This window comes from Micropterus dolomieu, linkage group LG02 (genome assembly GCF_021292245.1).
Source record: "Micropterus dolomieu isolate WLL.071019.BEF.003 ecotype Adirondacks linkage group LG02, ASM2129224v1, whole genome shotgun sequence".
Taxonomy (NCBI): domain Eukaryota; kingdom Metazoa; phylum Chordata; class Actinopteri; order Centrarchiformes; family Centrarchidae; genus Micropterus; species Micropterus dolomieu.
In genome coordinates, this window is record NC_060151.1 from 22424204 (window position 1) to 22446264 (window position 22061).

Here is a 22061-nt window from a genome sequence, read left to right on the forward strand (position 1 = left end):
TAAAAGTACAAAAAAAAAAAAAAAAAAAAAAAAAAAATGCATATTCCAAATATTATTGTTACTTTATTGAGTTGGTGCCTCACAGATGGTGTTCAAGTAACACAAGGGCATTGTCACATAGAAAATTACCGTTTCTTTTCAGCTATTTAAGGAATTCACAATTGCATTCAGACAATGCCACATTTGGTCATTTTGGCTTCTTTGTCTTTTTTGAATTTGAAAGTCAGTAAAGTTACTAAATTACATCCCTTAAGTAATACAGTGAGACACTCCAATAGCATTTGGTATCAAGTCAGACTTGGACACTCGTTTGTTTTTTTATGTAAAATTATAGCAAAATTGCTACCATACTGATACATCACTGGATGGGGGCTTTTTTTTTTACATGTTCATTTAAAAAACTACAAATTAAGCTTACTGTCAGCTTTTCAACAGTACAATAATGTTGATATTTTGTTTTCAAACTATTAAAAAGCTGAAACTCTGTAGTTTGTAATAATGTATCTGTTAGTAATATAATAACTGCAAAAACTCCCTCTAAATGTTTGAAATGCAATAACAGTCATTTTAATTTAAATTTAATTAAACCATTAAAAAAATACTAAAATATTTATTATTTCAATATTCATTGAATAGGTTTTGTTGACTCTGACTCCAATTCCGTATATTCAGTGTTGTCGTTAACTGATTCTATAATAACACCACCTAATATTCTCCTTATCTTTTTTCATTATTGGTTAATGTATCATTACATCATCAGTCAAAATGACTTACATCCCTAAAGAAGTAATAAATGCACTAATTGTGGCATTATTACAATAACAGGATTTTTACAGTTTCAATAATTACATTTTCAACTCATTTAGAGGGAATTTTAATACATTATTTGAACTCACTGAATTATCCAGAAGTTATTATATTACTGGTAGCTACCAACTCACTGGAGGATCCTTAATCTGTACCTCTGACGAGCCACAGAGTTCGTTAATGTGTCTTGATCAATTACAGCAATGTTTGAACAAAAGGCAATAAAAAAAAATTTAGCTCTGGAATGCAGAAAATAAATGACACCATTCTCAACGAGGGGGATGGGGAGTTGTACACTTGTTGGTTGTTATGTTGTTGCCTCCATGTGAAGGACCTTCATAGACTCTGAGATCATTGAACTGGTGTCAATTTGTCCATAGATGCCGACTAAAAACGCCTTGTGGAGTAAGATGTCCGCGTGTTCTGTGAGGAGGAAAAAAGCACATTACAACATGCAGCGATGGATGTGTGACTCTGATTAGGACCTTGGGTGCATGCTTCGTTAAACCACATTGCAGAGAAAATGTTGCATGGTCATGCGATTATAAGATGAGACAGGCATGGACGGCAGTAACTGCTTCTTATCAGATCACTGTCAACGAGAATCTGACTAAAGAGTATTCTCTTACCTTGACAGAGAAGCACATATTCTGGAAGATTCCTGAGAGCCGTCTGTACCACATCGAAGCTACCACTGCCCATACAGTACATGAAAGTTGGCAGGAAGTCTGTTGCCAGGCTGCAGCATTGAAAACATACATTATTACATCGTGAAGAGCAACAAATGGTAACAAATGAAAGTATGCAGACAGGTGGACTGAACATTGATTGATAGATCTTCTTTATTTATTTCCACATATGTCCTCTTAGTTCCAGCATGCTTGCTGTGGTTGATTTGTCCCAGAGTGCTGCAAACTTACCAGGGATTATTCTGGATGCAGCGCAGCGCCAGAGTGAAGGCCATGTTCCGACACAACTCCTCAGAGGAAACCATGAGTCTCTGCAGATCATTCTACAAACAGTGACATAAGGTGGTGATCGACATGTTACACATCGAGGTACTACACTTGACCTTTTCTTTATTTCTGTTGTTTATGACTCACAATGAAGTACTGGATGATCTCTGGGCTCCTCCTTGACTTCTCATCCACCTCTGTCAACACTTCCAACACATCTATAGCAGATAAATGATACAGCATTTATACTAGGGATGAAACGGTATGAAAATTTCATTTCATGATTATAGTTACCAAAATGATCACGGTTATCAGTATTGTCACGGTTTAATTGCAATTGTAAAAATGTGCCAAAAACAATTAAAATGTACTGATACACACTGAAACCATTTGAACAAGTTTTATATTGAAAACTACAAATACAATTGCCATTTTGTTTGCATAAAAAATAAAACAACAACAGCAAATAGCCTACCTTTTGTAAACAAATAAAAATCATCTAATTGTGCATTATGAAGATTTTATATTATATAGGCAATACAATGTCCCGTGGACAATTACATGAAAACAAATAAGTCTTTAGAAGACAGTGATAGTAACTGCAATGAGCCCAAAAACTGACGTAAATACAGAGGAGTCTGTAGCATTTCTAGATATACTGGTTGGTTGACTAAACAGCGTAACATGTTATCATGTGCACGACCGGACTTCAGAGTGACTGAAAAATCTCCGTAGCGCTGTCTTTCGCCATGTTGTCATTGACCCAAACAAACCCACGTTGCATTCTGCACTTGCGCGCCTGCTTCTGGGAGACGCTGGACAGTGTTTGCTGTGAGATTATAACAATGTGGTAACCGTACCTGGTTATCATGGTAATTAAAATGTGTACGGTAATAATAACCGTCGGGAATTTTACCATGGTTTACCATTAAACCGGTAATTGTTTCATCCCTAATTTATACATGTGAAATTGCTGCAGAGATATGATAGTTACCCTCAACTGCCTCTCCTCTCGACATCTTTTTCAGGTACATTGTCATGTCTGCCGCACTCAGTGAAACTGAGGCAGATATGTTGACAAGGGGCAGAGAACCTGTGGCCAAGTCGTCTGCTGAAGAGAAGAAACAATTATTTACCAAAATTGTACAGACGTTTCCAAGAAAAGAGCACAGCAGTGGCACCAAATATCAAGACATACGTAAATTATTGAAAATTATTGAATTTATTGAATATTTATATTTTTTTAAGATTTAAATGAGCAGCAGTAGCTCAGTCCACAAGGACTTGGACTTGTTCAGTCCAGCATGGATCAGGCGATACAGAGGGCTCTGCCAAGGTACCCTTGTGCAAGGCATCTAACTCTTGATCGCTCAGGGAAATTCATCACTCTAATATCTCTCTACTTCAACAGCCTGTATAGATATCTCGTGTGTGTGTGTGTATTAAAACACTAATCAGACTGTAAAGATAATTTCCCACAAGGGGGATTAATTAGTTTTTCTTATGTTTCAGTTAGACATAGGCTCAGTAACCATGAATTCAGAAAACCCTCATGTGCTTACCATCTCTCTCTTCTGGCGCAACCTCTGCAGAAGAAGTTCTCACTGGCAAAGTGAGTCCAGCCAGCAGAGATTTCAGTTGAACCAGGTCTGGGTTTTCTGCACACATCACCCTGGCAGGAAAAACAGCAAAACTAAATTTCTAACAAAGCCATAGTTGCTGTAAATAAAGTAAACTCATACATGGTTTGCCATCATGCAAAAAATATTTTTTCCATGATATACTTACTGCAAGATGTCAGAGTGCTTCTGTAAGTAGGGAATGGCAGCTGCTGCATCGTGAGCGATGTACTTCTGTGTGAACTGCAAAAACTTGTTGATGAAGACTAACGGATAGCGTGTCCTCTGGAAGTTCTACAAGTAGAAAGATGTATGTTCATACATGATTTGAAACTCATTAAAACAAGTAGTTACGTCTGATCTCAATCCTGAAATCTATGGTGAATATTTGACAGTGTGAGCCCACCTGAAGGACCTTCATAAAGGACAGAAGGCAGTCCTGAAGCGCCCTCTGGTGGTCGCTGTGGAAAACAAGCGGCTGCAGCAGCTCCAGGATGGCGAGCGCGTTGCTAAAGAACGTCATGTGGTTTTGCTGCCTAAACTCCTGTATGTTTAGGTGAATGCGACCGTGTAAGAGACCTGCGATCATAGGCAGGTGTCTGGAAAAAAAACAAAGAAAAGGAAGCAATTGGCCTTAGGGCTGAAACGATTCATCGATTAAATCGATAAAATCGATTAATAAAATGCTTAGACACAAATTATTTGCATCGATGCTTCGTTTAATCCATTTAACTATACAGCAGTGTTTCGCAGGGACATTTATTACTGTCGCACATCTCGCTTACGCTGTGAACACGACGTGATTATGATGGCGCCGTTTGCAAAGTGAAGGAAGAGAGAGAAAATAGAGAGGGACAAAGAATAAAGTGTCCAAAGTATGGAATTATTTCAAGCTAAAGAAAACAGCAACTCTGTAATTTTACCGTCAGTCCACCTTAAAACGAAACTTGTGTGCCTTATCAGAAAGCAGCCGGTCTTCTGCCAGCTGACCACATACAAGGTAACAGTAACAGCAACTTTAGCATTTAACTGAATTCATGATTGATTGTTGAGTTGAAGGCTAGCCAAAGCAAGCCGCTGTCCTCAGCTGAAAATGTGCACACGTGCGTTTGTTGTTTTCCTTTTTGGCCCGTGAGTTGTAACCTCACAGTCATGAGTTAGCTGGGTGTCGGGAGCTGCACCTTTTAACTCACTTGCAACTCTCTCTGTAGCTCAGACGTTTCCTGCTACCTGCGTGTGCTGATCTGTCCTTCATTATAATAACAAACAGCTGTTTCGTGTGCAGGATCGCTCATTTCCCGTTTCACACTTGTCTTTTCTTGACAAAACGTGGTTTGGAGACCGGCGTCGGGTGACACACCCGTCAGCTCGTGTGTGTGTGTGTGTGTGTGTGTCTATCACCGATAAGTCACGTAGTGTGAACGCAACAACGACTTCAAGACTCCCATCATATGACGGCAAGTTGTGTGAACGGAAATATCTATCACCTATAAACGTGCACAGCTCCGCCGCCGCCAAGCAAAAGTACTTCTTAAACGACGCATCCATGAATCGTTGAAATAATCTATCGAAGCTTCGAATACTAAAATCATCGTTAGCTGCAGCCCTACTTGGCCTATGGCAACAGAAGATCTAATATTTGTAGACTAAATCCCCAAACACTACTACATAGGAGTACCACCTAGTTTTTTCTCACCTGAGCAAAAGTACAGGGTGTGACACAGCCAGCTTCCTACATGCAAGGTTGGCATCAGACACACGGCTCTCAGCAGACTTTGAGTCTCCAATATCAGCAAGCAGTGTGACCAGGCGATGCACCAAGACATCAAGCTGTGAAAAACACAATAAGTATATACCATACTGTGAAGCATCACATTGAATTTCATATCACAATTCATTGTTGTAATTTTTTCTTTGAGATGTCAACAACAGACAAAATTGTTTTTTTATGAAGATGGTCATGACATCAAATCCCAATTTTCCACATTATGATTGCTTCCTGTGGTGTGTGCAATTTAAGGAGCTCAGTGAAGGCTGTGGGTCATGACTTATGACCTATTTTGTGACAAGCTTTGGAATTCTAGTGTACTTGTTACTGTTTGTCCAGGGCTTAATTTTACAATTACAAAATCTGTTTTTACTGTGTAATATCCATGTTTATTTAGGGAAGCGCCTACTTAACGTAAGTAGATATTTTACTTAATATGAAGAGCCTCTAGACTAATTACAGTATGACATCTCTATTAATTCACAAGAGGAATAAATAAACATATCATTATACCATGGTAACAGGACTTACAAATTCAAATGTCACTACAAATTCACTTACATTTAGATGGTAAGAACTATCGCATCTAGGAAACAGACAAGATATCTTTACCTTGCAGCTGCTGCCGTATGCAGCTCCCCCACTGCTGAGGGTGCCTTCAGGCAGGGTAATGTGCTGGATGACTTCAGGGAAGTGCAAATAGATCTGCAGCAGCAAGTTCTGGCACCGCTTACTCATTGCGCTGAAAGATAAAATAAACAAAATGGGATGTATACTGTATCCTGTGGTTTTGAGAGAAGGCACTAACTACAGGAATATGCCATTCACTTTAGGAAAATGCATTTTTATTATTGGCTTAGGACTGTTCAGCTGTCCATGGTGAAGCTAGAAGCTTAGTAACATAACAATCAAGACTGTAATCCCTGATGTTATTGAGTTGTGTAGCTTGAAGCTATTTAATTGACAGTGACTGGCTGAACAATTTTGTGCAGCCACAGAAAGTTTGTCACAGCTTTTCAACTCAAAGTGAGCTTTACTCTATAGTAAGACTAACATTATAAAGTAAACAATATTCCCAGCTTGACAGAAAAATTACCTTTTCACTTTCTCCACCTCTTTCAGGATTACCAACAGAGCTGATATGAGATCACAGATTAGAGAGCACAATAAAGCAGTTCTCTATTGTTTCTGTCTACAAGCGACAGTAATTAATGTACATTAATACAAACTAGACACATGAATAGCATAATGTAATTCTGAGGCATTTGCTTTGAAGTTGTTGTGGTTTCATAACATCCTCTAAGGCGCTTGTCATGTCTACTAACTTGTCTAACTAATTTTTTTACAGCTACGAATTAAGCAAATCAGAGCGACCTTGACCAAGAGTAAAGAGTCTGCTTGTTGTTCAATAGTTGGTGTGTAATTGGAATAAACACCAGCTTATCTGACAGCAAGGTTTCACAAGAAGAATGCTCAACATACAATCACGTGTTTATTCTACACAAGGCCAAAACCCTTTACTTTCAACATGTTTTTATCCTACCACATGTTCACTGGCAACAATTTTACCAGACAGCTTAGCTGTACTTAAAATACTGTAATTCGGAAGCTAATTTTGCTTGACCTTGGCCAAAGTTTCCTCATTAAAGTGGTTTAATAACCAGAGACATATTCATGAAAGGAGGGTTTGCCTCCACAAAGAGTTGCACCCTGATCTCTGACAGCTAAGTCAGAGCAGGAATTCACAACACAGGCAAGTTTAGAGCTTCAGCCTTAATCCTCTTGGCTTCATTATAATACACTGAGCTTTTAAAGAGATCACAGTACAGACGACTTCTGCTGGTTTTAATTTCACACCAATAGACCTAATTATCGAGTTTTCCCTGGTCCATGGCATTGTGGCTGACAGAGGAAGTCTAAAAAGTTCATCTGCACTGAGAAGGAAAATCTAGTGCGATTTACCCCAAGTTTATCAGAACACCATAACAGTTAAAAATGGACTGTCCGCATTTGTGCTAATTAGAAAGAACAATACAATGTGTCGAAATGGATGGGCTGCCACTTTGGTGAACCTTATACAACAAAATGTGTCTTCAAATGTGGAGGGATGAGATAGAGAGAAGAGGAAAGATATGTGAATAGAAGTCCAGACACTTATTTGTGTAGCCCCTACCCAATTTCACAATTCAAAAAATTTTCCTCAAGTTGCACCCGAAGATGGGTGTTGAAACAATAAACATACTAGATGACAAATATCATACACCTTACCTGTCCTCCCATTTTTTTGTGCAGTTGATGAGGTACTCTGACACTTTCTTGATATTTTCTAGATCTCCACTGCAGTAGGAGTGAAGGAGGGGTAGCCTGGACTGGATGAGGGAGCAGGAGGCCTGGTCCAAGCTGCTTTTGTCATCGTGGGGTGAGTCGCGACTGTTGAGCTCCGACTCTGACAAGATCAGGTCGACCAGGCTGATGAGCTCCTCCGAGGTGAGTCGCAGCACAAACTTCTCTGTTTTCTTCTGCACAAACAAAAAAAAACAGACACGAGTCATTAGCTTCAGCAGAATGAACTCCCTCTGACTTAGGCTTCATCAAAAACGCAGGAGAAAAAAAAAAGTGTGACGGCTAGGGACTTATACGGGTATACGGGCTTATGATCTTACTTGGGGGATCTTCTGATCACGTCCTTGCCAGATACGCGGGATGTGGCTGCACGCCCACAGGAAATCCAGGGCTGATGATGGGTCAAGTCTGAAAAATGTTACACAGACCATTAAAATAATCTCTCACTGTAAGAAATATCATTCTCAATAAAATCTCATCACATTAATCTATTAGTCACACAAAACAGATGTTTTAAACCAATTGTGTACTTGTAGTCTCTGCGCTTGCTGAGAAGAGCACTGATACACTGGAGGAGGGTGGACCAGTTTGACTGATGTGTAAGCAAGGCCAAAAGATAAGGCCTGTAGGCGGGGGTTCCACGTGCCTGAAATAAGAGAAATAGTAAGAAAGGATGCATCAGTACCGCAGAGCAAACACTAGTTAGTGTGATAAGACAAGAGAAGGACTTTATCTGCAGGCAATGCTTATCTTACCTTGTTGAGGGCGAATAGCAGTTTTTGTTGAAGGTCTGGACACACTGAAGTGACCTCAGGGTCAAGATGCTCCAGCCAATCAACCAGTAGCCCAGAGCTCAGTCCTGACTTTGTCACCTCAGAGCTGCTGGCAAAGGTGAGACTGAAAGGTTAGAGATGTGACTGAACATCTATTAAATTCCCATAGCCTTAATCAAGTCCTCAGGAAGATAATGTGCAACTGAGCTAAAGACCTTATGCCCAGTGTTCGTGTGCTCAGTGTGTGGTGGGTTCATTACAACCAACAAATCCAAAATTTTCCCATTACTGTTGAGTCACTTGGTGATACAAAATGTTTCAGAAATGGCTTCTACAGTTAAAACAAAACACTCCCTTTTCGAACAATAGACAGACAGTATTCAGCACTAGGGTTGGGCAGTAACTCATTAAGGGATTACCATTTCACAGTAATAATATTACAGGTACTAATCCAAGTAACACTACGTTACTGCGTTAACAGATCGCACCATCCTTGGCGTGAATGACTGAGCGGCAGATCAGCGGCACCGTACCTTATGTTGTTCAATTCAGCTGTTAGCCAAAAAGCTAAAGGAAGAATGGAGAACGAGGGAGAGAGGCGTTCTTTCCATTATATTAGCCATTATTGTGTCACAGTGAAAGATGCAAAGAACATTGTTGTCAGTTGAAAAAGCGAAAGTAATATAGGAACGTAACTAGTTACTTTAAATACCCAGTAATAAGTAAAGTAATATCACATTTGTAAGGAGTAATAAGTAAAGAGTAACTTATTACAATTTCTGAGTAACTTGCCCAACACTGCACAAATAAATACAATCACTCCATCTACTTTCACTCCTTGGACCAAAGAGCAACCAGTATGTACCTGCCTCATTGGCAGTGAACACAGAAAAGATTTTGTAAACTGTTCTATGATTTTCACAGCAAATGAATCTGTAAAGCCAATGTAAAGCTGCAAAACCAATTAAACCTTTCCGAACCATAATCCATTAGCAGTTTCAGAGTACAAGGCCACAGTCTTGCATGACTTGAGAGGGATATTGAATTGCGGCGCTCACTTGTTAGAATCCACTTCCTTTTTCACAGCTCGCTCCTCACTTTCCTGAAGCAGCAAGGAAATCACCGTGGCAACAGGGCCAGCTGTCCCGTTCTGTGTACCAACAGTCATCAGCAGAGACAGGAGCTCCTCCAAATACGGCGACCTCACCTCCATCAGCCCTTGTAACACTGGATTATAATAAAAACAGCATTCTTAGTAATAAATAGGCTTTGGACTACCATTATTCATCCTTATGCAAGAAAACTAAATGTTTTAGTGGTAGCGAACTATGGGTGTTACAACACATTGTATAATATGAATCTTTCAGTACGAGGCTTCTGATTCAGTTCATGGTCTATCCAACAATCCACCAGAGGTTTTGTTCTCAATTCAAGCTACTGTTTTTGGTTCTACTTTTGAATGCAAAGCACTGTTTGTTTTGTGTTGTACAGGCTCCTGTACGGTACTTGTTACTTTTGCTGTACTGAAAACATACCAAACCCCCTTCACTGTAACAAGTCAAGAGGTCATTGTCAGTCACTGCTAAACAGAGTTATAAAAAAAACTTTCTACCTGGGTAAAACAATAAACTTTCTGTCAATCAACTGAATATTTGATAAATATGTGAAACATTAAATTTGATGCAAACAAAAGCACATTCACATCAACATAATGATTCCAAAAATACCTTTTACAATGAGCTCTGCTTCTGCATTGCATCTCTCTCCAGCTCTCAGCATTGCAACGATGGCTCTCAGGAGCACATCAGTATCTCTGTGATAAGCCAAAGCCTCAGCCAGGTGGAGGAAACCTGTACGCACTGCAGGGTAGAGACACTTGTCACTCACTGTTTGTATAAAATGACAGAATCAACATTTGAAAAGATAAAGAGTTGAAGTGCTCACCATCATTGTGCCTGTGTTTGTGAGAGGTCTGACCAGCGAAGGATTTGAGCAGAGTCTTTAGTGGTCCTGCCTCCACAGTTGGGTTGTCTAGCCATATTAACATCTCGACAACGACCTTAAGGAATAGTGAGGAGAACGCAATGTCCTTGGACACAAGACGCTGGAAGAAACAGATATCAAGCAGGAGAAATAAGAAAACATTACATTCCAGCGTTTTGAATCAACATGGAGTTGTGCAATGATTGTCAGCGAGCCTTACCTGGTAAAGGTGAAGTTGGCGCATGAGAGGGCAGGAGAGGGCATGGCTGCGGTGCATTGACATAACAATAGGTGCTGCATGAGCAGAGGTGAGCAGGGCTGCAATAGCCTGTAGGAGCCGAAAAGCCAACCCACCCTGCTGAATGTGGCCCTGCTTGGCCCGCATTAGCTCTTTAGCCAGGGCCTGCTGCAAGGCCAGAGAGAGCGTGCTGGGAGGGTGGCCATGCCAGCGAGGGTCCACGTTTAAGGGGAATATCTGTGTTAGCAAAGAAAAGACAAAACAGGGCATTTGAGAAAAAGGTGACTCAACATCAGCTTGGACTAAATGAATGGAAGAAACATTTGTTTACGGGTGAAATTGCATGTAATCAACAACTGACATTTAGCCCACAAGTAATTGTGTTTTTAACCACATGTTATCCAAAAAGACTAATACCACCACAAAATAATTAGACCCAAGCAGCAATAAATCCCACCTGAAGCAACATGCCAGTGAGATCATCGTCAGGCCCGACTGCAGGAAGCTGACTGGCTGCTCTCATCTTCACAGAGCTGTGGGGCGTTTCCACAGTAACTTTGGCCTTACTTGTTTCAGCAGAATCTGTCAGGATGGATGTAGTCAGGACATGGACTAATTTAGATTATGTTCATACATAAGATGCCAATTCTTAATATTGTTAAAACACATTTACAATATTGTGAGTTATCAAAATGTTTTAATTCTAGTGATCTAAACATCTAACCAAACATGAGACAATGACTTAAATGTAAAGTGTCAAATAATATAAAGCTGAAATTGCACATAAACAACCATTTGGAGGCTAAAGTCACCAACCTCTGTCTGGAGGAAGAGAGGAGCTCAGTAATGCATGGAAAGTGTGCCCCCCAGTGGCACCTCGCTCATGCTGCACTTCAACCAGGTGGGCCATGTAGTCTATTGCAAGATAAAACCACAAAGAGATAAATCAGTAATATTTTATGACTATAAATCTCAAAATCTTAAACGATTTCAAAAGTAGGATCTCTCTTACGCTTGTCCATGATGTTCTGTTCCAGCGTCTGTGGATCATGGGAGACAGCCTGGTCCAAGTACTGCAGCAGTTTACTCATGCTGGATACTGGAATGCCAAAGGACTGTACAAACAGCAGCAGCTGCTGAGGCTCCAGGTCTTGCAAAGCTGGGGGAAACACATGTGTTGTTCAGTTAAAAAGCAAACATTTATTTACATGGTGAGCAACACACATTTATGTGTACAAAGTTGTACCTGCGTCAACCAATCTAGAAACCTCTGATCTGATCATTCTCAGTTTCAACCAATCAGGCAGCAGAAGGGCCTCTTCTGAGGTGTCCACCAGGAAGGCAGTGGGAAGAGGTTTCTTGTCGGGAAACCAAATGTCCAAAAGAGCGTAGAAATCACTCTCTCCTGTAAAAATACACAATGGTTCTTACAACCCTTTTAACATTGCAAACATTGAACTGTAATGTGAACAGGGCTACCTTTGGGTGGCCCCAGAGTCAGCAGGATAACCATTGCATGGACGACGAGAATGTGCATCGTCGCAGTCTCTCCTGTGGTCCAACGTAGAAACACCTGGTCCTGAGATTCGGACTAAAAAAAAAAAGTTTGTCAAGCTTAATTACGCTCCCTTTTATGCTACAGACAGACATAAAACAGATTCATCTTCAATTGATGATGAAACATCAGTTGCAGACTCAAAGCGCATTTCATCACTGGAATATTGTCATGGCACTTGGCCCAAAACTTTGCACTTTTTGATTGCAAGAATAATTTAGGGGATGTGGAACTAGCATCTTATTTTTATTTATTTTTTCCACTGAGAGGATCAATAAAAAGGTAGCCATAATGTAAATCACGATGTAGTTCAGTTAGTAACATAACTCTTGCTAGTGCTCACCCAGCTGTAAAGATCCTCTCCCTCTTTGGTCTTCCTCATCCTCCTGATGTATGTGGAGAAGATGGTGAGGAACGCACTGAGCACAGCATTTGACTCAGGCCTGCAGGAATGTTTGGAAAACAGGCTGTTCATGATGGTGGAACGCTCGACGATTAGCCGGGCAACGTCCTGTAAAGGGTGATAGAGGGTAAGATCCATTTCAGCACTGCTCCATGAAAACAAAACTGATTTGAAGATTAAAGAAAAGCATGTAATGTAAATGTAATTTAAGCAACTCGCCGTGATTACCAGAGCCAGGTCATTATGAGAAGCCTGCTCCTCCACTGGTGCATGCTGGGACAGGTAGATTAGATAGGCACTGATCGTCTGTGGGTCTGTCTCCATGTGAATTGCCTTCAAGGTAGCAGACAGACAGAGACACACCCTTCACACTCCTACTCATCAATCTGCCTAAAAAGGGGTACATTTATCCCCATTTCACTGTCGAGTCAGACTGACCTGCTGCAGAGCAGTGGAAGTCATGCCTCGGACGCTGTCAAACAAGGGGAGCTTTGGGAGGTCTTGTAGCAGCCACTGGTACCCTGGCAAGAGCTCAGCATCTGCTGAGTCTTCTTCCATAGGCTGGTCCCGCTCCTCTCCATCTTTTAAGCCCCCTTCACTCAGCACCAATGCCAAACCCTGCACACAAACAGATCACGTAAATGGAAACATTTTTAAACACACAATGCTACTTATAGATGATGTCTTCTGCTTCCAATACAGTACCTTCATGGCAAGCACTCTCGATGCCACCTGGGAAGAGCTGAGACGGCGCAGGAAGTAGTCCAGCACTTCACATGTTGTCTGTTCGTCAGCCTTAGGACCTAACAAAAGATCCTGGAGCCGTCCAAGTAGCTGCCTTTGCTTTTGTTGTCTCTAACAGGAAGAGCGTTATTAATACGATATTAGTCAAGAGTCAGTAATACCAGGTTGCAAGTAAATATAAATAAGCGCAATTATAAATTTAGCATGCAGAATGTTCATTTGAGACCAACACTGAATAAAAGACCAGTCATTAAGAAAACAGGACCATTTGAGTAATTCCTGACTGGTGTTATAATAAACATACTTGTCTCTTCTTGGCTTTCTGCTCTTTGCTCTCTCCCTCTTCATCATCCTCTATTGGCAGACTGTCATCCGCAGCATCATGTAAAAGGAATTCACACAGGCACTGCACTGGAAGCACATCCAAGGACCCCTCACTGGACTGGACCAAATCCGCCAACCATGGCATTGACTGAGAGGAAGCCTGTGAAGGATTCAGAATGCACCACAGTTTCAGGACAGACAGTGAAGGAGATAGCCTAACAATGATATGCAGTATTTCCTCTATATGCATTCAGGAGCAGCGGTGCGCCGCAGCTGAATCACGACTGCCGCTACTAAAATTTCCCACGATCATTAAACTATGCGCTACAAATGCTTTCACTCGCACACTGTGCGAGCATGGCAGCACTCAATGCTCGGCTCGCTTCCTCTCCTCGTTCTATGCAGAACATACGTGACAGATGGTTATAAGAGCAGCGTAACTCTGAATCAGGAGGTGCATAGCGAGTGTTTGATTGTCCAAGCAGCAGGAAGTGACGGTGAACGCGAGCGGAGGAAAATATTCAGGCAGTAAATGTACAGTTGTATTGTTACAGTGTGTTAGCTTCTCAAGACCAAGAAAAGTCTGTTGTTTCCCACCTGCTGGAAAAGTGAAGCTGGTTAGCGCTAAGTAAGCTAACATCTCCCCTCCGCCTTCAGGCTGAGCAGCTTCTACAGCAGCTACATAGCTGCTATGTAACTTAACATTAGCTCAATTTATAGAAAGTAACTGGAAGCTGTATTTTATTACTGCCTACTTGTCCAATGTTGAGAACATCAGGTACAAACTTGGACTAAACTGATGTAGCCTGCAGCTCCGTCCTGTACAGACTGATTAAATTATTTGTCGGTTTTCAGTCTGAAAAAGTGGTTTTGGAAAAGAAAGGATGGAGGTGACTGGAGGAGCTGAGGTTAGTAAAGCTAATTAGTGATGCAAACTAGTCCTTTTAAGCTAACCTCAGAAGGGAGGAGGTTTCTCATGTTGCCTATTTTTTATATTAATGTCTACAGATGAATGTCAGAAGCTGTAAAATGAAGACACAAAAGGCAAACATGATGTCGTATCTATAATGATTCTGAGGTCATATTAAAAGGGTTTTCCTGCCGTTAAGGCTTAGGGGTGATGCCCAAAACATGCTGTGCCTGTAAACATGCTGTCACTGTAAAATCACTGTGGAACAACAGAACCAACCAAATTACTTTCTTCAGATCTAAAGGTTGTAGTTCCTCCAGTAGACTGATCTTTGGGTGTTGTTTATTTATTAGCTGCTCTAGCTTTTCCAACTATTTGTTCAGAGATATGGTGAAAATAACAGCCCAATATGATGTGAAATTACATATTTTTCATTGGAAAACATAACATTTTCTTGGGGGAGCACCCCCAAACCCCCCGACCAACACCAAAACATTAATCTAAAGCTCACATTAAACTATGGGTAAACCCTGCAGTTTTAAGCTATTCTAATGTGCATCACATGCTCATGGACACAAGAGCAATGCTACTGAGACATGTTGTGTTGGGGTTTTACAAAAATGTTGCTTCTTTCTGCTGCAATAACTCCATTCTAGGGGAAACACTGATTATTTCTTCATCAGGCTCAATTTATGTTCTCCACCAGTGTTTTTGCTACATGGCCATTACCTGTCTCTGGATGATGTTGAGGAGAAAGTCTGGGTTGCGGCTGCGGCAGAGAAGATGTCCCAGACGCAGAGACTGGTTGAGGGTTTTTACCTGCTCCTGGACTTGAGGGGGAGGTCGACGAGGAGGACCCCTGAACACAAACAAAAAACGTCCTCCAGTCACACAGCTGTAAGAACACTTTCATCAAGATTTTAAAAGGTCATGTGGGAATACAGGACAGTGTATGCTCACTGTCCTCCAACTAATCTAAAGAAAGGGGAGTGTTTGACTCCTATGGCCATGCGAAGTTGGACCAGTCCAAGATCCAATTTGAGTGACTAAAATACAATTCAATCAACTAGCTACACGGTGTATGAGATAATTCCTCTTGGTTTCTTACTGTGGATCCAGACTGGTAAGCTGAGACAACAGCAAGCTGTTGCTCTCCGTGATGGTCTGCTTGGTGGAGGCTGCTGCCAAGTGGCTCTCAAAGGCCAGGATCTCTTGTTTCTCTCTCTGGGAGATCTGCAGCTCCCTGTTGATCATCTCCGTCTTTGTGTCCTCGTCCGCAACGGTGCATGGAGGGTAGGTATAGTTACTGTGGAAGCACAGAGAGATGTGCATTATTAGTTGTTCAGCATTATCTTAAAAAAGTATTTTATTCTAAATGACAAGCATCTCCTACTTTGTCATAACCATCTCCATGAGCATTTTCAGTGTAGGATAGCCATCCCAGGCAGCCAAACCTAAAGGGGAAAAAATGTCATGACAATATATTAATACAAAATATTTAATAGCTTAGAATATATAAAATAGCTACTTATATGTATGCAACATAGAAAACTAAGTCCTGTACCTATTTTCTGAGGATTAAATGCTGCCACCACAAGCAGCAGCAGCCATGCCTTCCAATACAGTGTGGATATTGCCAAATTTGGCGGTTGGTACCTTAAACATTAAAAGTCATTTGTTATTTTTCTGATGTGAAAGTGTTCCTAAAAGCTAGTAAAGACTGTTGTAAAGAAAGTTGAAGTACCCTGCAGGCAGCTGAATGTTCTCTGGGTGGTGGTATGTACACAGATTCAGCACTGCATCGATGAGCTGAATCCTCTCCACTTTCAGGACCTCCAGATCTGTTCAAAAAGAAACAGCTGCATGCATTCTGCTGACTTGACACGATAAGATGTGAATATGGAGTTGCCCCTTGAAAGACTAAAGTTGGCTGCTCTTTAACCAAATATTCTGTCAGAGTAACATACACCGCCCTGGTTGTATTATAAACAGTTACAGCCTATGTGGGTCTTCACACACCATCAGAAACTCCCGCAGCCCTCTTAACCAGGTGATCTGCGAGCTCCATAGCATCAGCTGGGCCCAGGGGCAAATCTCGTGACAGCCCGATCACCAGAATGCGCATCAGTGTGTCTTCCAGCAAAGGCACCTCAGAGCAGAGGCGAAGGAAAAAGCTGAATAAAATAAACAATTTTAGAAGTGTCAGTGCTGGATACAGTGAAAAGAAAACATGATTTATTTTGAATAATAGAGGAAACCTCACTTTCTGTCACTCTCTGGTGGCCAGTTGTCCCACTTGTAATATGTCTCTGGCTGCTCTGTGAAAAGCACTTTGTGAAGGCTGCGGACATGGAAGAGATAACTCATGTTTAAAGCAGCTGAAACCTTGAACAGCTTGGGCAGTCTGAAAAATAATCACATCAGGGACATGCAGTTACCAACCAGTGAACGTAGTCTTTTGCGCCAACTTTGCTGATGGTAGGTACCACAGTGTGAAGCCACCACACAGCGTCTCTCTGGATGGCAGCTATCTGACTCTGAAATGACCTGAGGATCTCCAGATCTGAAACAAACCAGAAGGGTGTTAAGGCCAAACCACGCATCATGCATGTAGTGGTTAACAAATACATCGTCAGAACAACAGCGCTCACTCTTCTTCTCTCCTTTGTCCCATGCAATGCCAGCTTCTTTGACCTGAGCGGTGATGCCCAACATCATGGAGACAGTCAGCAAATCTGTCACCTGGATAACAAAACGCTCCTATGGGAGGGATGAGGATAAACAGTTCAAAGTGTAAATACATGAAAATTAAAGCTGAAATGACAGATTTCCACATTAACTTACTTTGAATTCCATGTCCACATAGGTGGCCTCCTTTCTCTCCTGCATTAAACCAAAGCAGAAGGACTGGAAGTTGATCTCATGCTTGGTCTGTTTGATGATTTCTCTCAGCAAGGCTCGGGAGGCACGGAGGTAGTCATCCTTATTGGTTAACAGGTCCTGGAACACCATCGCCAAGAACTGCAGACACAAAGGAAGAAGATGAAGAAGGAGAATGCTGATATTGAGAAAACCATACAATTTAAAACACAGATTTTAGAAGCCAAACAAATGAAACCTGAAACTAATGATGATATACAATAATAACATAATTTCATTACCTAAAAACTACTTTTTATTCAAATTTCAAAGTCTCTAGTTTTACCTTTGGAGCCTGCTCTGGGCTGTGCTGCAGCACTGTGTGGAGGACCTGCATGTTGTTGGGATTCCTGGCATTGGACAGCTCATTGAAGATCACCAGCTTCACCATAGTGGCCAGGTTGTCTCTGTGTGCGTTGAGCAGCTCCCTGGAGGATCAGACCCAAAGCACCAGTTAGTGTAAGACAACGGGTGTAACAATATGTTAGTAGAAAACAAAAAAAGACTCCACGGACCTGACACACAGCATGTAGTGGTTGAGGAGGACTTTCGGTTTGAGTCGGATTTTGATCAGGTTGGAGACCACTTCCATGTCATCTGCTCCATGGCTGTTGCAATTCATACATAAAGACATGAGGAGGTCTTGAGCTGGACGAGTCAGCTGTGCACACCCAAAAATAAAGAAAGAGAGTTAATGCCATATATAATATAGAAAATGTTTGCAATATTGCAGTATATTGTTGTGTCTCTTGCATTTAATAATGAATACATTGGTACCAATCTTGCAACAGAATGTACTGTAATATTTATACCAGCATAAATGGCTTGATAGTGCTTTTTTTTTGCCATTATAAGCGTGTCACTATCATTTACAAAGATACTGTGACAAATTTTCTGTTACTGCAGGACTGCCGCCATCACACTGTAATTTCCTCACCAAATACAGTATTTTACAACAGGTTGCGGACAGAAATTACAGCCAGTGAGGTGCTGGGAAATGGAGCATTACATTTATATTTTATTCCAAGATATCTGCTACTCACCTTTGGGTTCTGGAGCCACATCTCCAGCCGCTGCACAGCCATGAGCCGTGCCTCTTTGTAACCACACGTGGCTGTGAGCAGACGCAGCAGGTTTCTGGAGACGTTGTCCATCGGCTGCCTGCGGTTCAGCTGATCCCTGAGGACGTCGAGAACGTAGTCCTCCACGCTATCTGCCAGTTCTTCATACCTGCAGTAAGCCAGAGGGTGAGACAAAAGACAGAATGGTCTAGGAATGGTCAGTAAAGCATTTGCAAGAATTATGATAAATCATTCAACTGTATTAAGTTAATAAAATATCAACATCTTATCATCATGTACACTGTAGCATCCCTCATTTCTGTATGGGTAACTTTCTCACCTTGGCATAATCTGCCCATCATCCTCAGGGCTTAGTTTCTCCTCTGCTATCAGCAATTCAGTCTGGCTGTCGTCCTCGTCGGGGGTTGAGGGATGAGGGCTGCTACCTAAAAACCCAGACGCAGCATAAACCAATGAGCACTTGTTTCCTGCATCAGCAATCCTAACACCCAACAAGCGAGTGTGTTTTCTCAGTGTAACTGTACCTGCACTGAGATCTCCACCAGAGCGGGTAGTGTCAGCCTGCAGCAGCATACTCTTAGGCGGCATCTTTGTCCCAAAAGCAGTCTGGATATTGTCAACAAAATTCTTACAGTGAGAACTGTCAACCCAGATCCTTTCCCCCAGAGAGTCCTCAATGTACACCTGAAAATATATTAAATATTGAGTAGATGAAATAAATCATTGTTAAAAAAAAAACAAAAGGTATTTTAAAGCAGTGTTGACTGTTTAGGAGAGATCCTCACTTTAACAAAGATCTCTGGCCAGTTCTCGTCCTCCTCATAGGCTGCCATCAGCAGATTGCAAGCAAGAACAGACACAAGGCTGTTCCCCTTTGCTTTAAAGTTGATTGAAGCATCACGACGCAGGAGGCTGCACAAGGCCTTGAGACAAGAGTGAAACAGGTGGAAAGTAATTCAGATCCAGTCAAATTCCAACACCAGTTCACTTTGACGAAGATTTCTTTGCAAGGCTATCTAACAATGTCTTTATTCAATATCAAAAGTGTTTTAGCCAACTCTTTAGTTAGCAGTTTAGTTAGTAAGTTATATAACAGTAAAGCAAAAGACTCATCTGTTAAGAATAAATAAAACCACTAAAAGACTGAAATTAAAAGATAGGTGGATGTGCATGAATAAATCATTTACTAAGACAGAGACTCCAAAACTACCTACTACTTCACTATTTTGGAATTAACAAAACAAACTGAGGCTAAGGAAACATGTGTATTGACAGCCATCATTGTTCACTAGGCACATGTATCACAATATCATCGCATTAGAAATCTTACCTCAATAATTCCTTCAGTAGCAAAAACGTTGGGCTTGATTTTGGCCAGGAACATGAGACTGAGGTACAGTGTTATGTCAGGCTTGGCTCGGTTCATCTTGAGTTGTTTCACTGCCCCACACAGCAGCCCCTCAATGCGATCATCATTTCCTTCAGACTCTGCAGCTTCAATCTCATCCAGCAGCACTGCAGGTGACACTACAATAAAAAAGAGGTGTTTTAACTTGCAGCTATGACCATGTGAAATATGCAAGATAACTACTGTAGCCATTTCTGTGTTAGCCACTGATTTACCTTCAATGGGTATCACTGATGGCTCCTTAATAGAGGGTGATATTGCTCTCTTGTCCACAGCTGCGACATCAGCGAGTCGTCCCAGAGCACTGACTGGAGGGGTGGTGGATAGTTTGGGCCGCTTGGCGAGGCTGGACAGACCTGATGAGGAGGGCAGAGTGGAGGAAGTCTCTCTCTTACGGTCAGCAGGTAAACCAGTGGATGCTGGCTTCAGGAGGACAGCAGGGGCTTTGGGCTCTCCACCCTGGCTCTTTGATCCGAGAGCAATGAAATCTCCTGGTGGAGGATGACCTGGGAAAAGCAGCCGTCACAGTAAGATGTGATTTTCTACTGCTTTGCTAGTTCTACTATCTTGAGCTTAAAGCAACACTTAGATGACACATGGGTTGGCATTTTTACCTGATGGTTTTGCAGCACTGGGGCGCCTGAGAGTTGTAGGCTTTGGACGATTCATCTTGACCAACAGTCACACGTCAAAACCAAAGTCACTGCACGTTAAGAGGGTGACATTACCTACCTTAGAGCAGTCTGTGTAGGAGAAAAACACGTAAAATACACACGTTAACGAACGTTAGCTACGGTAGCGTTAACCTAACGGACAGAGCTAACATCAATTAGCTATGTAACGTTAACGTTAAGAGCCTAAATCGCAATAAATTAACCAGTCACTTGGCAAGGAAATCAACATGAGCCTTAAGGACCTAAAGCACAAATCACAGACAAAAAGGCTGTGTCCAGTCTGCATAGTGTTAATAACATCTGTACTAAACACTGGACACGAACTGCTGCGCTAACGACAACAAATAATGCTAAACTTCACTTACAGATATGCGGCTCTTAGCAACTTCAGCTAACGTTAGCTTAACGGTGTCAGGCGTAGTACTGACCGTGAACTAGCGTTAATTGGCCTGCAAAAGAACACACTTCAATTAAAAGTGGCTCACATATTTATTCGGTCTCATTAAACTGATCTGAACGGTGCACTTTAAAGAAAAAAATACGTTTGCCGACTCAAAGCTATCAGGCAGTGTGAGCCATAATGGCTTCTTCTCCGTATCAAGGTTGTTTGCTAACAAACATAAAATGGCATACCGCCACCTAGTGCCAGGAACTTTCAGGTGGTGATGTTTCACTATTCGATACCAGATTAACCTAATTTTCTCTCACTGTTTTGCTATGGATACATTCACGGTATGTTTTGGCATTCGTGGAGTTGATCAATTGTCATGAGTGTATATGAGTCTTTAAAACGTTCTACTGTGAAATCCTTTACCGGACGTATCATTATGCCTATTGTGTCTTAACTTGACGTTAACTTGGTTGTAGTTACACACGGTTACCACCAGAGGTCATTATTGTAAACACACGTAGTATCAACACAGACGCACCAGCTATTCGCCCACTGGAGGGTGGCATTCCTATGCTGAAAATTTAATAATAGATTTAGGTGTAATTGTGTACTAAAACCACCGGAGGGTCGTGTATACGGTATAAGCCATGGGTCTCGCCCTTCTTATACAGACTTTGTGGTTTCGCCATGGTGTAGGTGTGGCGCAAAATAACCCGATGTGTTTGCCCTCTAGTGGTCACAGTGGGTAAGTACAGCTTCAATAACAAGTTAGATCACATTGCCAGATAAAGGCATAGTTAAACATCCGGATAACACTTTCAAAGTAAAACTTTCAAACCCACGTATACATAGTGACGCCCCGTGGCCACTAGAGGTCACTAAAGAGTCATACTTTTTTTTCTTAACTTATTGACAAATAAAACGGATCATACCCAGGATATAACTGGAGACTATTAAAATTAGACCTTATGAAAACACCACAAATCACAGCAGTGAGTTCTCTTATATTCTGACTCACAGTTTCTTGGGGTCTTTCACTTAATCCATGTGTACAAAGAGTCATTTTGTTTATTTTGTGGAGTCATTTTGTACAATGAGTCATTTTAATCTTGGTTGCTTTCATGTGGTTCAGCCAATGCTTTGGAAAGCTTTTTCCACATCACT

At 41.5% G+C, this 22061-nt stretch overlaps 2 protein-coding genes across 15 annotated transcripts in view; one reads left to right on the forward strand and one right to left on the reverse strand.

Annotated features, from left to right (window-relative positions):
* Positions 1-22061, reverse strand: part of ints1 (integrator complex subunit 1) — a 23843-nt gene that overhangs the window by 1194 nt on the left and 588 nt on the right. Inside the window, exons 1-48 of one of the 14 annotated variants that reach the window (XM_046033665.1) lie at positions 20872-21099; positions 20447-20575; positions 20048-20338; positions 19755-19951; positions 19210-19347; positions 18949-19108; positions 18744-18849; positions 18386-18611; positions 17858-18003; positions 17629-17770; positions 17268-17444; positions 17075-17183; positions 16866-16986; positions 16687-16764; positions 16443-16597; positions 16168-16264; positions 15988-16079; positions 15817-15877; positions 15532-15729; positions 15153-15282; positions 13494-13673; positions 13151-13300; positions 12884-13063; positions 12665-12778; positions 12386-12553; positions 11967-12078; positions 11734-11892; positions 11500-11646; positions 11304-11402; positions 10945-11069; positions 10470-10724; positions 10211-10370; positions 9994-10125; positions 9325-9493; positions 8249-8375; positions 8024-8139; positions 7814-7901; positions 7419-7669; positions 5763-5892; positions 5079-5212; positions 3789-3981; positions 3552-3676; positions 3326-3435; positions 2758-2874; positions 1911-1981; positions 1728-1819; positions 1437-1546; positions 1127-1230 (exon numbers count right to left, since the gene is read on the reverse strand). In XM_046033665.1, the coding sequence (XP_045889621.1) occupies positions 1127-1230; positions 1437-1546; positions 1728-1819; positions 1911-1981; positions 2758-2874; positions 3326-3435; positions 3552-3676; positions 3789-3981; positions 5079-5212; positions 5763-5892; positions 7419-7669; positions 7814-7901; positions 8024-8139; positions 8249-8375; positions 9325-9493; positions 9994-10125; positions 10211-10370; positions 10470-10724; positions 10945-11069; positions 11304-11402; positions 11500-11646; positions 11734-11892; positions 11967-12078; positions 12386-12553; positions 12665-12778; positions 12884-13063; positions 13151-13300; positions 13494-13673; positions 15153-15282; positions 15532-15729; positions 15817-15877; positions 15988-16079; positions 16168-16264; positions 16443-16597; positions 16687-16764; positions 16866-16986; positions 17075-17183; positions 17268-17444; positions 17629-17770; positions 17858-18003; positions 18386-18611; positions 18744-18849; positions 18949-19108; positions 19210-19347; positions 19755-19951; positions 20048-20338; positions 20447-20501 (6597 nt within the window). In that variant the 5' untranslated portion in view covers positions 20502-20575; positions 20872-21099. Of the gene's footprint in view, positions 1-43; positions 1231-1436; positions 1547-1727; positions 1820-1910; positions 1982-2757; positions 2875-3325; positions 3436-3551; positions 3677-3788; positions 3982-5078; positions 5213-5762; positions 5893-7418; positions 7670-7813; positions 7902-8023; positions 8140-8248; positions 8376-9324; positions 9494-9993; positions 10126-10210; positions 10371-10469; positions 10725-10944; positions 11070-11303; positions 11403-11499; positions 11647-11733; positions 11893-11966; positions 12079-12385; positions 12554-12664; positions 12779-12883; positions 13064-13150; positions 13301-13493; positions 13674-15152; positions 15283-15531; positions 15730-15816; positions 15878-15987; positions 16080-16167; positions 16265-16442; positions 16598-16686; positions 16765-16865; positions 16987-17074; positions 17184-17267; positions 17445-17628; positions 17771-17857; positions 18004-18385; positions 18612-18743; positions 18850-18948; positions 19109-19209; positions 19348-19754; positions 19952-20047; positions 20339-20446; positions 20576-20871; positions 21100-21139; positions 21271-22061 lie in introns of those variants that run through there. The other 13 variants (XM_046033675.1, XM_046033682.1, XM_046033752.1 and 10 more) reach the window with 13 other exon arrangements.
* Positions 20165-22061, forward strand: part of mafk (v-maf avian musculoaponeurotic fibrosarcoma oncogene homolog K) — a 21562-nt gene continuing 19665 nt past the window's right edge. Inside the window, exon 1 of the mRNA XM_046033778.1 lies at positions 20165-20359. Coding sequence (XP_045889734.1) covers positions 20334-20359 — 26 coding nt within the window. The 5' untranslated portion in view covers positions 20165-20333. The remainder of the gene's footprint in view (positions 20360-22061) is intronic.